This window comes from Seriola dumerili, unplaced genomic scaffold (assembly GCF_002260705.1).
Source record: "Seriola dumerili isolate Sdu_G_001 unplaced genomic scaffold, Sdu_1.0 BDQW01000129.1, whole genome shotgun sequence".
Classification (NCBI taxonomy): domain Eukaryota; kingdom Metazoa; phylum Chordata; class Actinopteri; order Carangiformes; family Carangidae; genus Seriola; species Seriola dumerili.
Genome location: NW_019174384.1, coordinates 1,486,050 through 1,500,612, shown reverse-complemented (window position 1 = coordinate 1,500,612; position 14,563 = coordinate 1,486,050). Strand labels below are relative to the sequence as shown.

The 14,563-nt window shown below is 43.1% G+C and overlaps 1 protein-coding gene across 1 annotated transcript; it reads left to right on the top strand.

Annotated features, from left to right (window-relative positions):
- The first annotated feature begins 218 nt into the window (after positions 1 to 218).
- Positions 219 to 12,667, top strand: LOC111224320 (activated CDC42 kinase 1-like). The gene is made up of 18 exons (XM_022748758.1): positions 219 to 381; positions 497 to 567; positions 1,156 to 1,362; positions 1,481 to 1,630; positions 1,851 to 1,946; positions 2,604 to 2,785; positions 2,949 to 3,075; positions 3,193 to 3,339; positions 4,095 to 4,189; positions 4,793 to 4,987; positions 6,184 to 6,275; positions 6,485 to 6,529; positions 6,646 to 6,881; positions 8,441 to 8,644; positions 8,772 to 9,436; positions 11,086 to 11,221; positions 11,528 to 11,623; positions 12,536 to 12,667. The coding sequence occupies exons 1-18, from the start codon at positions 219 to 221 to the stop codon at positions 12,665 to 12,667; spliced, it is 3,039 nt and encodes a 1,012-aa protein (XP_022604479.1).
- Positions 12,668 to 14,563: the final 1,896 nt, after the last annotated feature.

The following is a 14,563-nucleotide window of genomic DNA, read 5'->3' as shown; positions in this document are numbered from 1 at the left end:
GCAACAAGACGCTAGCTTCTCCATTTCCCCTGCACATTACAGTGTGTCCATTAGCAGTGTCCATTAGCATCACATGCTAAATATTTAAAACGAGGTTAGAATTGTGTCTTGTAAACAACTAAGGCTCAGGAAACAGACACTGAACGTGTCCTAACATGTGCAGTAACACAGGTGAAATGTGTGTGTGTTTGTGTGTGTGTTTGTGTGTGTGCGTGCAGATGCAGAGTGAGGAGGGGACAGAGTGGCTGCTGGAGCTGCTGACAGACGTCCAGCTGCAGCAGTACTTCCTGCGGATCCGCGATGAGCTCAACGTCACGCGACTCTCCCACTTCGACTACGTCAAGAACGAAGACCTGGAGAAGATCGGCATGGGGCGCCCGGGTAGGTCATGCTACCTTACATCTGTCACGAAGCCCACTGTTGGGGAAAATATATAAATATACACAGAGAAATTCAAGTTCAAGTGTTTTCAACGTTTGTGTTTGTGATTGTTCAGGTCAGCGGAGGCTGTGGGAGGCGGTCAAGAGGAGAAGAGCCCTTTATAAACGCAAGTCCTGGATGAGCAAGGTGCAAACACACACTCACACGTCACAAATATTTCGCATCGCACAGGCAGCGTTTCAACCAGAGATAATCCTGCGTTCTGAGAGGGAAAATTTCCTCACACGGATCCAAAAAATATCAAATTCCTTTTTTTTTTTTTTCACACACACACACATCTGTTCTCTGACTCCCTAACCTCAATATCTCTCCACCAGCGGAGCTAATTCTCTAGATATTTCAAGGCTGACAATCTGTCGCTCACACGGTTACAGGGTGTGGATAGAAGAGAGATGTGGAAGAATTACAGCCATAACTTTATTTCTCTCAAAAACTATCTTATAAAATCAGAATATTTACTTTTTCCTGCTTCAGCCCAACATCTTAGCGGCTCATGAAGCTCCTGGCGTCATATTTGAAAGGGAAAACTGCAGTTTCATGCACCTGCAGCGCGGCAGAGTTCCCTGAAACATGTTAAACAGGCTGATTCAGAGTAACATCCAGTAAGAAAACAGGGGTTTCATGTTTTTAAAAGGACACAAACACATGGATGACAGAGTCAGAGTAAGGTGGCGTGGTATTAATGAAAACCTGTAACCTGTATTTCCCTGGCAGGTGTTCCCGGTGAAACGATCCGACGGCGACCCCCAGCAGCCCCTCCCCCAGGCGGCGTCATCCACCCAGGCCCCGGCCACTAGCGAGCCGGGAGCCTCCCTCACCTGCCTGATCAGAGAGTCGGAGCTGCAGCTGTTTGAGCGGCTGGGGGACGGCACGTTCGGAGTGGTGCGCAGAGGAGAGTGGACGGGTCCCAACGGCATAGTGGTGAGATGCGGAGACACGGCAGAGAGGATTATGGGAAGAAAAATAAAAATGAAACCCCACTGGTTCTGTGTTAACTTTGTGTTGAGCTGATGTTACCTCTCCCTCTGCGTCCCTCCAGCTGTCCGTGGCAGTGAAGTGTCTGAAGGCAGGCGTGTTAGACTCAGACGGTCTGGACGATTTCATCAGAGAGGTGAACGCCATGCATTCACTGAGCCACCAGAACCTGATCCGGCTGTACGGCGTCGTCCTCACACAGCCCATGAAGATGGTGAAACACACACACACACTAATTCTCAAACATGTACATGTATAAACACACACAGACTGACTTTCTTACATATTTCAACTTCCTGTATTTAGTGTCCTCCTCATTAAGGACACACAAACCCATACAGCGTTTAGATTTAGTCTAAGTTCTGTATGGGTTAGTCTCATATTATATGAATATACTGAGCTCTGTGCATATGTTGGTGTGTGTTTGTGTGTAGTTGACGGAGCTGGCCCCTCTGGGCTCCCTGTTGGATCGTCTCAGGAAGCGTCAGGGTCACATCCTCATCTCCTCCCTCTGTAACTACGCCGTGCAGGTCCGTTAACACTCACAAAGGAAAAGAGAAAAACAAAGACGGGAGAAAGTTGAAGCGAAAACCCACAAGTTCCTCTTTTTCTTTAATTTCATCACATCTTTGGTTCAGTGCCCAGATGTTTGTGAAACAGTTTGGACCAGAACCCTGATGTTTGAGTTTCTTTTCATTTTCTGCTCATGACAAAAAACACAATTCTTCTATAAGTAAAGAAACAAACAGAAATAGAGCTGCAGTGATTGTTTGATTAATCGAGTAGTTGATTGACAGAAAAGTAAGGAGCAACTATTTTGATAATCACATTTTTGATGGAAGAATGACCAAACGATGTTGTTGTTCACTATTTACTGATATTTTACAGACTAAAGATCGATAATGAAAATAATTTAGTTGCAGTCCTATACATAATCAAGTCAAAGTTGATTATGTTTAGGAAATCTTGAAATCTATTTCTATATTTCTATCTACTTTATTTTTAGCTGATTTCATATTGGCAGGTGTGTTTTTCATATGAAGGAAATTTTCTTCTCCGTCACATAATCTGTCACCATCTGACACATGAACTGGTAATGAGCCGTCCGTGTCATTAGCGTGTTGTTTGTGCGTATATGTACGTGTGTTTGGTTAACTTCCTGTCTGTGTGTGTATACGCATGTGTAGGTGGCCTGTGGCATGGCCTACCTGGAGCAGAAGCGTTTCCTCCACAGAGACCTGGCCGCCCGCAACGTTCTGCTGTCCACCAATGAGACGGTGAAGATCGGAGACTTTGGCCTGATGAGGGCGCTGCCAACGCACACCGACCAATACATCATGGAGGAGGGCCACAAAATCCCCTTCCCATGGTGAGGAGATGCGTCTGCTCCCACAGAATAATTTGTAGTTTTTAAGATGTAATTTTCTCACCTGGTTCTGTGACTCATTCCGAAATCTCTCCGCAGCTTTAAAAGCTTTGACATTCACATCGTGTCTCTTCTTCTCTGTATCTTCGTCCTTGTTTCCCTGCAGGTGTGCTCCAGAGTCTCTCAAGTCTCGTACTTTCTCTCACGCGTCTGATACCTGGATGTTCGGGGTCACTCTGTGGGAGATGTTCACCCACGGACAGGAGCCGTGGCTGGGCCTTAATGGGAGCCAGGTACATGCATTTGCACACAAAATTATTTAAAACTTACATAGTAAAAGCTTTAATCCATTTTTCAGTATGTTATTATTTTTTATGCACGTGTGTGTGTGTATGTGTGTGTGTTTGCAGATCCTCCACAAGGTGGACGTGGAGGCAGAGAGGCTGTGCAAACCAGACGACTGTCCTCAGGACGTCTACAACGTCATGCTGCAGTGCTGGAGCCCCAAACCCGAGGACAGACCGACCTTCATCGCCCTCAGAGACTTCCTGCTGGAGGTGGCACGCAAGCTTCAGTCAAAACTAAACCTGATAAAAGCTTTTGCATCTTAAATCTTAAAAGTTTTTTTGGGTTGTTACCATAAGAAGCATCAGCCAGCTCACTGTACCAGCTCAAACTGTAGGTTTTGAAATTTTGTTAGTTTGCAATTTATCATATATTCCTGCAGTTTAGCATGTATTTAAATGAGTCTACTGAGTGTAACAGGAGGGTAAGGGTCAGTGAATGAGGCCGTGCAAGTCAAATATAAGTGATAAAGAGTTTTGAGACCTAAAAAGCAAAGAATTTAATCACATCTGCTAAATTTTATTGATATTCTGAACAAGGCAACCAGTTCATCATTTTCACCAAACAGAACAAATCAGCACAGTTTGTAAGAAAGATTTTATTTTTTTTTTGCCTTTATTAGAGACGTGACACTAGAGAAATGTCAGGAAGCGAGTCCCTGGCCCGGACTTCAAACAGGGCCGGTTCCAAGTCCAGGACTTAATCCTCCAGGCTCCCAAATTTGGACACAATTTAATTTTAATTAAATCGAGCACTCCAATTAATTGTGTTTCAGCAGCTCAGACAGAAAACAAAGTCACGCACCGGGCGAATAAAGGACAATAAAGTGGAAACGGATAAATCACCATTATACAAAATGACATGAAGTGTTTTTAGTTTTTTTCTTTCTCTTTGTCTCTGTGATGCCGCTGGTGATCAGTCATTATTCATGTGTGTGTGTGTGTGTGTGTGTCCCTGTGCTCTGCAGACGATGCCCACGGACATGAGGGCCCTGCAGGACTTTGAGGAGGAAGACAAGCTGGAGATTAAAATGAACGACGTCATCACCATCATAGAGGGGAGGTCAGTGTGTGTGTGATGGGTTTGTGAGCAAACGCATGCAGCTTCCCTAGAGGAATGTCACGGCGTCGCTTCAGCCTCATTCTTGTACATTTATACAGAACAACTGGGTTTGTAAGGCAGTGTGTGTGTGTGTGTGTGTGTGTGTGTGCGTGCGTGTGTGTGTTTGTCAGTGAAAAGCTAAGGTCATTCCTGCAGCACAACAAATGCATCAGTTGTTGACACTGGATTCTTTGCATTGTGGAGAATTACTGTAATTACTGTCTCGTTACTGCTCATTATAGAAATATTGTGGCTCCTGCTGATGGAACAGACACACATCTGTTTAGCCTGAATTAAAACGCACAACTTAACAAGATGTTATCAGATTTCCACTGTCATTTATATAAGTGTATTCATGTGACAGTTTGTTATAGTCAGGAAAATCCTATTATCGTTGAATTTAATCTGCACTAGAATATGATGATACATATTATAGGAATTACTGCAGCAGTCTGAGATGTTAGGTGGTAAACAGAGAAGTCTCCTCACTGTTGTGTTGTTTTTATGTCTGTATGTATCTGTGTGTGTGTATGTATCTGTGTGTGTGTGTGTGTGTGTGTTCAGGGCAGAGCATTACTGGTGGCGAGGTCAGAGCAGGCGGACGCTGCGTGTCGGTCAGTTTCCCCGTCACGTGGTGACGTCGGTCGCCGGGCTGTCCGCCCACGACATCAGCCGACCGCTCAAACACTCGTTCATCCACACGGGACACGGAGACACGGACCCTCACAGGAGCTGGGGCCACGCAGACCGCATAGACAGGTTGATACTACGCAGTCATCAACATCGCCACCGCGGCTTTATCCCTGTAGCGTCAATTAAAATGGCTGATCGAAGTTTTTATTCTCGGGTTCAATTTAAGCTGCTTGTTATACTCCACTACAACACTGTGTTAACTCTGCAATCAATAGGTTTGTCTGCACTACTTTAGACTAGAGCTGCAACTAACTAACTTCTTTTTTATCAGTTCATTTGCAGAGTATTTATTCGATTAATCGTTCGGTCTGTGAAACACACAAACACACACATTGCAACTTTTCAGAGCCTTTAAATTGGTGACTTTTAATTCTAAAACCAAAACATATTTCATTTACCATCATATATGATTCAAACAAGCTGCAACTTCTCATATTTTAGAAGCTGGAACCAGCAAATATTAGTCACTTATCAAAACAGCTGCCAGTTAATTTTCTCAGTCAGCAGTTTGAAAGAAGCAGAATAACTCGGGTTGTGTGAACAAGTCTGACTGTTTTCCTCCATGAGGCACGGTTCATATACAGTATCGATCCAGGTCAGCGGTTCCCAACCTTTTTGTGACCCCTTTAACTAAAGCGATGTCTGCTTGACTTTAAGAGGAGCAAGTAAATCCAGTGTTTCAATAAGGAAGAATAAGGCAAAAACAATCAGAATACATGAAGACATTATTCTGTAGAAATAGCAGATGATTCCTTTAATCATCTTGTGACCCTCTCAGATATATCTTAAACAACTGATCTACATTATCTAAATCTAGTTTTCCCTTTAATTAAGTGGCGACTAACAATATAAAAACAGTTCATTATAAGCAACAAACTTGATTATACCACTAAATGCTGTGTAATTAAGCTTGAACCATGTGTGTGTGCTTTTGTAACATTTCTTGTGCTACAACTCTCCACTGGAGCGCAGCAGAGCACCACCTGTCGTTCTTTAGCAGACATATATATATTTTTTTTATTATTATTTATTTATTTTTTTAATACACTCACATCCAGAGCTTCCTGTGACGTCTGCAAGCCCAGAAAAAAAAGCCTGAAATTACATTAGCAAGAGTATATTTATAGGTCAGTAACAAACAGTATTTATTGGCTGCAGTCATCTGGTCTATGGCTTGGCCTGCTTTGTAGCCTTCATGTAAGTGAGTGTGTTAAATGAATTTACTGCCACATTAATCCATTAAATCTGCTTTTATTTTCCAGTCTGTATTTGGGGAACCCCATGGACCCCCCGGATGTCCTTGGAATGGACTCGGGTATTGCGAGACCGACCAAACTTCCCAACCGTGCCAAGAGTAAATATATCCGAGGTTTTTTTTTTTTTTTTTTTTTTTACATTTTTTGTAAATGTTTTTTTTTTTTTTTTTCTTCTTACAGTTTTTGTAAATGTGCTTTTTTTTTCTTTTTTGTTGTTTAAAATGTCGATGATATAGAAAACTGTGCTCACTTTCCTGTTGGACTCATTCGTTAAATCGGAGTGTAACATCATATTTCTGTCTATCAGAGCAACCTCCCCCTCGTCCACCTCAGCCTGCTGTTCTGCTGAAGAGTAAGTTTTTCACACCAGGTGTTTTCCTGACCTCTAGATGCATGCTGCTGTTATTTTCTGACTCTGGTGTGTGTGTGTGTGTGTGTGTGTGTGTGCGCGTGTGTGTGTGCGTGTAGAGCCATTCTACGACTCGGTGATGGACGATTACGACGACGATGACGACACCAGCGCGTCGTCGGGGCTGAAGAGGCTGGGAGTGTCCCTGGGTCTGAAGCTCCGGCCCTGGGAGGCGTCCGGTGTGCGCTCGGCCAAAAGCGAGGTGTCGCTCATCGACTTCACCGACGACAGCTTCAGCTCCACCACGCCCTCACCGCTCACTGAGACGCAGCAGCCGGATGAGGACACACTGAAGGTATAATTAGACATTTACTCAGCTACAAACAGTGTCAAGGGTGCTCTGTTGTCTCTCAGCAGTTGTGATCTCACTATTTTCTGAATTTTTACAAACCGAAATCATTTAATTGAGAGAATAGTCAGGAGATTGATATTAATTAATAGTGAAAATAATCATTACTTGCAGGTTTATACAACATACTTAAAAATGAGCTTCTCCTCAAGCAGCTACAGCAGTAAAATGCTGCTTATAGAATAATACATGAGTACTAATAATTTACTGATATAGTATATAGAAGTATGTCAGTCACAGGGGCCAGTTTTCTTCATTGAGGAACTTTACTTTTTTTAATTTAATGGAGCTATTTGTAAGTTTTGCTAGTGCTACATACCCAGCAGCGTTAGCATTAAGAGCTAAAAGAAGAAATGTTGCAAGTTCAGCCCTCAAACTTCATTCCTTTACTCACCAACAGCTGTCTCCAGCTGTGGAAAGCCAACACCAGTCTTGTCTCGATCACTTCTTTCCTTAAACTGAAGTTAGCACGCTAGCCAGCTAGCCCCGGCCCGTCTCGTCACTTTCCGATAGCGACTCACTGTAGATCCAATCTGCCCTGAAGACGTAGCGCTGCGAGGGGCACGTTGCTCATCATTTTGTGAACGTGACGGCCGAAGCTCTTTTCAAGGGACAATCTGCACCACCTGCTCCCAGCAAGAAACCACGATCAGCAGCAGAGAAAACATACATATAGCCCCATTAAGCACATCTTCCTTATTATACTTATATATGTTTACTCAAATGAGATTTTCAGTGCAGAACTTTTTCTTGTAATGGAGTGTGGTATTACTTGAGTACTGTTACTCACATAAACTATCTGTGTGCTTCCTCCTCCAGTTAAAAATAAATACACATTCAATTGCGAGGGGTGACTTGATGAACAATCACACCAGGGGTCTGACTTTGACGACAGGTTGATAGGAGGGACTATTTTAAATGTATTCATGTGTTCATCCACTCCCTCAATGGGGCTGTGCAGCAACTGCAAAGGGGGGGGGCTTTTATATTCACTTTTTCAAACTTGATTTTTCCAGATGTTTCGGAGAGTTGACCACAGCCGACTCCCGCACGAAGCAATCGTGCAGCATTTCAAAGGTCTTTAAGACCTCTCACACTATCCGATCAAACATCTTCCTCAATCACATTAACTCAAGAAGGCGTGAAAAGAGCATGAAATGCGCGACACCAGTCAACAACAATGGATTCATGCATTCTCTGAAGGCGGTGGTCGAGCCTTTGGCCTAGAAATGTCATAAATAACCTCTTTCTCCTTGGATGCACACAAGACCCGTGCAGCGTGATGGATTGGCGCATCACTGATTGATCATGTGCACGCTCCTGCTTTAGTGGTTTACTTTGTGGTTTCACATTAATTCCACCACAGAGCCTCAGTCTCCCTTCGATCTTCTCTGCCAAGCTGTGGCTGAATGATTTAGTGTTTTGGTGGAGTTTGACCAAACTGTCGAAACATCGGCATTCGTTTCAATATGTCCCGTATCGTCTTTGTAACTTCTCCTCCTCAGGACACTCCCTCCATCCTGGACTGGCCTCTGCCTCAGCCGGCGTATGACGAGGTCGCTGCGGAGCTGGAGGACCAATCGGAGGACCAGGAGGTGCGATCTATCAACAGGGGACTGACAGAGGAGACCGCGGTCACGCCCGGTGGTGGTATTGCGGGCAGGAGCGAGTCACAATCAGCTGACCTCTTCCAAGAACTGCAGAGAGAGGTAGAGGAAGTCGTTCACTCAATCACAGTGATCATAAAGTAAATGTCGCTCCAGACTGATTTTGTCTTTTAGCGCAGACACGTTTTTCATTCTGAGCTAATATTTCTGTCTGTCTCTGTTGATGTAGGTGATGGTGAAGCTGCAGGTTCCCATGGCAACCGGTCGCTCCCTCCCTTCTTCCCCCCTCCCGATGCCTCTGGCTCCCTTGGCCCCCCACCGACAGATCTGCCTGCCTCCTCCCTCCCCCTCCTCCACCTACTCCTCCTCCTTCACCTCCTGCTTCGAGGACCGCCCTGTGCTGCCTCCCCGCAGCCCCGTCCCCCCGCTGCGTCCCTCCAAACACGGCGTCTCCAGCCGCAACCCCCACCCGCAGGCGCGCTCCAGCTCCATATCTCTGGGGGACGAGGAGGACACGCCCCCCCAGATCCCACCCAGAGACCACGCCTTCTCTCAGCCGGGCTCCCGCTCCTCCTCTCCCCTCCCGCTGGTGCCGCCGCTCTCCTCCTCGCCCGTGGTGCTGCCTCCTCCTCCCCTCTCCGTCTCCCCTCGCCGGGCGTCTGGGCTCCTGGGTCCCCTCCTGTCCTCCAGTTCCCCTTCCTCCTCCTCTTCCCTGCCTCAAGCCACATCCCATCCTTCACGCCTCGCAGCTCCCAGGTCCTCCTCCTCCTACTCCTCCAGCTCCTTACTGGAACCTCTTGCCTTTCGCGAGGGACGTGGTCTGTCCTCGTTGATTGACAGCTCCCAGAGCTCTGCTCCCGCCCCGCTGCCCGAGAGACCAGCTTTTCTGGAAAGGTTCGTTTTATATTCGTTTAGAATTAGAGACAAGCTTTTCAAATGGTCGATGTAAAATTTGTATTTATGTGGACAACAACATAGGCAGCAATAATTCAGAACAGCATGGTGCACTAGCGAGAATGGCTACAATACTGAGAGTAAAAACATTTCCCTTTATGGTCTAACCTTAGCTTCTCTTGTTTTAAAAACTTGCCAAAGTGAGTCTTGAAGTATTTGCCATATTAAAGGAGCTATTTGTAAGTTTTGCTATTGCTACATAGTTAACATTAGCATTAACAGCTGTTTACTCATCAGTCTAGAAGAAATGTTGCGAGTTCAGCATCAAACTTCGATCCTTTACTCACCAACAGCTGTTTCACAACGGCAACTTTTCTTCTTCTTCTGCTGAAGTTAGCATGCTAACCAGCTAGCCCCAGCCGTCTCCTCACTTTCCGATAGCGACTCACTGTCGCCACCAATACACCCTAAAGATGTAGCACTCCTCAGAGTAACCTAATTATAACCTCTTGTATTATAAAGACAACAGTGGCTGAAGCTCTTCAATTCAGAAATTCCACCCACGCCCGGCAAGACACGAAGTGCAGCAGCACAGAAAACTTAGAAATAGCCCCTTTTAAAAACTTCCACTAACATCACTCAGTTCAAGCAAGGTGAGACGGCATCGTTTCGTTGGCAATGGGAAATCTTCATATTCAACTCCTGCATGTTATATAATGAAACACCTTCGCCAGCTCACTCTTAATTGGTCCGAAAATACGAGAAACACCAGACAAACGCTCAGGTAACACCTGGAGAACAAGCATCACTCGATAAAAAGACTGACTGAGCTGGATTCCTCTCCTTGTGAAGTGTTGTTCACTCAGGCAATAAGAGCGCCTTTTATTCTTTACAAAGGTTTAATCCACCTCCGTTATTGAGTTGGTTTCATGACAATGTGACTGTGACGTCACCTCGTGGAGAGATTTTCAGCGCATAGTCTTCGCTGCTCAGTCTGCAGGGCACAATAAGCAGCACGGTTTGTTTACTTGGACTCCAGCTCCACACAGTGAATAATTAAATTCTTCAATCTTATTAGACAATTATAAAACACACAATAATAAATGAATTATAAGTAACTGGGAACAACATGAAAACGATAACATAAAAATATAATAATTAGAGAAAAACAAACTACAATGAATAATGAAGTTTGTTTTTGTAACCACAGTATAAAACACTGGACTCAAACTGTGACCAATTACATACATCTGAGTCGAATCAGTTATAAATCATTAAATGTCATTAACACTTGTTTTAAAACCTTTTTGATTTTTCACCAAGATAACAAACTTTTAAACTGAGCTTCAATCTTGACAATCTCTCCTTAACGACCATTTATTAGCTATTTCCTTCATATCATCAATCTCCATTAGCTAATTGACCTTGACAGTCAATAAATATAAATAAAAAATACATGTATACATTATTAATGTGTTTATAAAATGTGAAATATTTATTATAATCATGTTGTACGGACTTTGCAAAACACAAATGAAAGAGCAGTTTTATTCCTAAAATAACACTGTTATCTATTTAAATATTTATTCACACTTGAGTATAAAAACCACATCACTATATTTTGTATCTGTGGTTTTTATGCTAATCAGATACGGAGCAGCCAACATGGCGGCTGTCAAACCGATGGTGCAGCAGCCCGGTGGGGCCAAGCCAAATTCCTCCTACAACAACAACAACGGGCGAACTGCGGCTCCCAGCATGCAACAGGATCAAAGCATCACACAGGTAAGGGAGAGTGAGAGGAAATGCACAGCGTGTTGCATATTTCTCCTTTTCTCTCCTTATTTGAATAACATCACGTTACAAAAAATTACAATTACAACAATAATTTTACATTTGATTCGTCTTCAATCATGATTCCTGTCGTCATCGCCAGCCAGGAAGATATTTTTATGAATGCTGAGCACATGGCATTCTAATACTTTTATTTTTTTTTCTCATATGAGCAGTTATATTTGTTTAAATGAAAATCCAAGAAATCCAGTGGTCATAGTCATGTTTCTTTAAACTTTAATGTGGTATGATTGGCAGGTGCAAGGAGCAGTACATGGTGTCACACTGGAAGAGTGTCAGGCCGCTCTGCAGACTCACAACTGGAGCATCCCTCAGGCCGTAAACCATTTGAAGGTACTTTTTCATTTTTGGATTAGGTAATATAATCCATCTGTTGTGTCCTTGAGTAGATGTTGTCAACAGGTGGAAAAATAAAACAAAAAGTGAAGAAAAAAACAAAAACATTTGCTACAAAGTAAACACATGAAATGGAGAAGACGTTTCTTCTGTGATTTTTCTGGAAATAAGGAACTATTTTACAAGAAAAAACTAATTTCCCACCACAAGTTTGATTTTACTGAAGACTGTAATGAATTAATTATTTAAATGGCGATCATTATAATTTTTGGTTTTATGCAAACTCTCAGACACACAAGCACACAAATTTGTGTCTGTCCCAGAAAAGAGAGTTGAATTCTCCAGAAATACCACAGTCTTGTTTTACATAATCACACAAGCACAGAAATGGGAAATACCCTGGCACCTTTTTCTATTTTTCCTCCGGGTAAAGCGAGTCTTTGGTAAGAATTCCCAGGAAAGACCACAATCTGGGATCTGAGTTCACACATACAAACTCTTTACAGTACACGTTACAAAAACAGATGATACTGTAGATGATACTGTGATTCATGTGCAGTAAAAAAGTAAAGGGTCCAGAGCAGGGGTGACAACATCTGGTCTGCTGACACTGGCCAGATGTTTTGCAGAATGAAACCTAACAAAATCCATCCATCCTGCTCCTACGCACCTGCCTCACTAAATAGATGAGCAAAGTGTTCTTCTTTTCTTTCCTTTTCTGGCCAGATGTTCACAACATACGTTGAAGTAAAATAATATCAGTTACAACATGGACAGGACAATTAAAAATACATATAAACACAGTGCAAATGAGCAAGATCATACAACAGTAAAATACACAGCAGCCCACACTCAACACCTTGCCTTCCTTCCTGATAAAAAATACTCTCCTCGCTGTCTGTATTGTAGGTGGAGCAGCTGTTTCGGCTGGGACTGCGGTCCAGAGCCGAGTGTGAGGAGCTTCTGCAGCGCTGCCAGTGGAACCTGGAACAGGCCAGCACAGTCATGCTGGACACATACGGACCACATCAAAACAGGTAGGTAAAACTAAGCATGTAAAACTTTATTATGTGCTTCAGTTAGGAATCAAATAATAAAAGAACATACCAGAAAAGAAAAGAAAACATCCAGTTTTTGTCCCTTTTGTTTGGGTTCGTATGTAAGTCTTCTGAACTGTAGGTGTGGACAATTACCAGTATGGCAGTCAGCACTGTACAGTATATCACAGCTGTTTTCTCTCCCATGTGTATGTGTTGCTGAGTTTCAAAACATAATGATGCAGCAATAGTTCTCTCCCGAGTTCCTCTAACAACACAGCCACATATGGGATGATGATGTCACTCCATCTGCTCCTCTTCCTCCGCCTGCCTGTCGGTCTGGTGCTCCTGTCACTGCGAAGACACTCAGTTTGAGTGCCGACGTGCCGCCTGAGCTTCTCTCACACATTAAATTTCCTTGAACTCAGTACTAATTATCACATTTTGTTTTACTTTGAAACTTAATTTCACGAGTAATTTACAAATTTTTCATTTTCATTTTGCGAAGTCTGATACGGTGTCCATCAGGGGTCAATTTCAGGACCACTTTTGTTTACATGGCATCTCTTATCAATGTGAATTTTTCCTTTGCTAATTTCACTTTTGTTCCTTGTATTTAACATTATCTTAATTTTACATATTTATTTGCTTTCTAACTGAGAAGTACATGAGAAGAACCATGCCACTCTCCTTTGTAGCTTTGTCTGCTGTTTGTTTGTTTTTTATGCATCTGCGACAGCGACAGTCAGAGACAGAGGCATAATGTTTTCGGGTTGACCGTGTGTCCGTCCCATTCTCGTGGACACGATATCTCAGTAACGCCTTGAGGTAACTTCCTCAAATTTGGCATGAACGTCCACTTGGACTCAAGGATGCACTGACTAGATTTTGGTGACTAAAAGTCAAAGGTCAAGATCACGGTGACCTCACAAAACACTTTTTTGCCATAACTCGAGACTTTACACAGCAATTATGACAAAATCTCAAACATATGGTTCATATTTTACATGATCCTGCATAAACAGGGATGTAATCTGAAACTAGTCTGAGTGGCAGAGGCAGACAACATCCAACGTGAGGCAGTAATTCTAGTTTTTATTAGTGCAACTTTAAAAGTTCTCTCTTTTTTACACTTTTCAGTAGAGAATTTGCAGTTACATCGTAGCTTTTGCTAATAACCACGTACCTGTGATACCATCTCACTCTCTCTCTCTCTCTGTCCGTCTCTCAGGAAGTGACAGGAGGATGACACACTGAGCAACAATCAGCAACTGAACCTGATGCCACTTGGATTGAAATTGAAATGCTTGGATGACTCATCGACCCAAGGACTCAAGACGCAGTCGTGCTTTTTAATGAATGAAGGAAAAATAAGGCAGTATATGTGCCTCACTTTATGTACTGTGAATACCTGCTACTACCTGTGTCATACAGACGCATGCTCATCGTTAGCTAACAGAGCAGCTTGTTGAATGAGTCACACTATTTACTTGAACTGTTGCTATTTATGTCTTTTTTTTTATTTTTATTACACTGTTAATGAGAATTTATGTTTCCGCCGATCGCTACCGCAAACTTTAAGTGGGTGTGAATATTGCATCCGCTCTGAATGCATGCGTGTTCAGGTGTGTGTATGTGTATGTGCAGGCTGTAGATGCCCATGCCATTTTGCTGTTAAAGAAACAATATAAAATCAGGGAAATGTCAGATAACGATATAGTTGTACTCGTATGTTTTATGTATGCTGTATTGTATATCGCACTTTACTGAGTGTGTCGACACACAAGTGGATATTTTTGTTAACTGCTGGTCAGAAGATGATGAGCAGTTTATCTAATTAGTGCAATTGATAAGAATACTGATATTAACTGATAGCATAACTGCATCATTTGTCTTAAAG

Excerpts from the sequence above, each read along its gene's own strand:
- LOC111224320 (XM_022748758.1), top strand. The coding sequence starts at position 219 with ATGCAGAGTGAGGAGGGGACAGAGTGGCTGCTGGAGCTGCTGACAGAC. Across the intron at positions 1,363-1,480 it reads CGGGTCCCAACGGCATAGTG|CTGTCCGTGGCAGTGAAGTG; the intron begins GTGAGATGCGGA and ends GCGTCCCTCCAG. Across the intron at positions 2,786-2,948 it reads CACAAAATCCCCTTCCCATG|GTGTGCTCCAGAGTCTCTCA; the intron begins GTGAGGAGATGC and ends GTTTCCCTGCAG.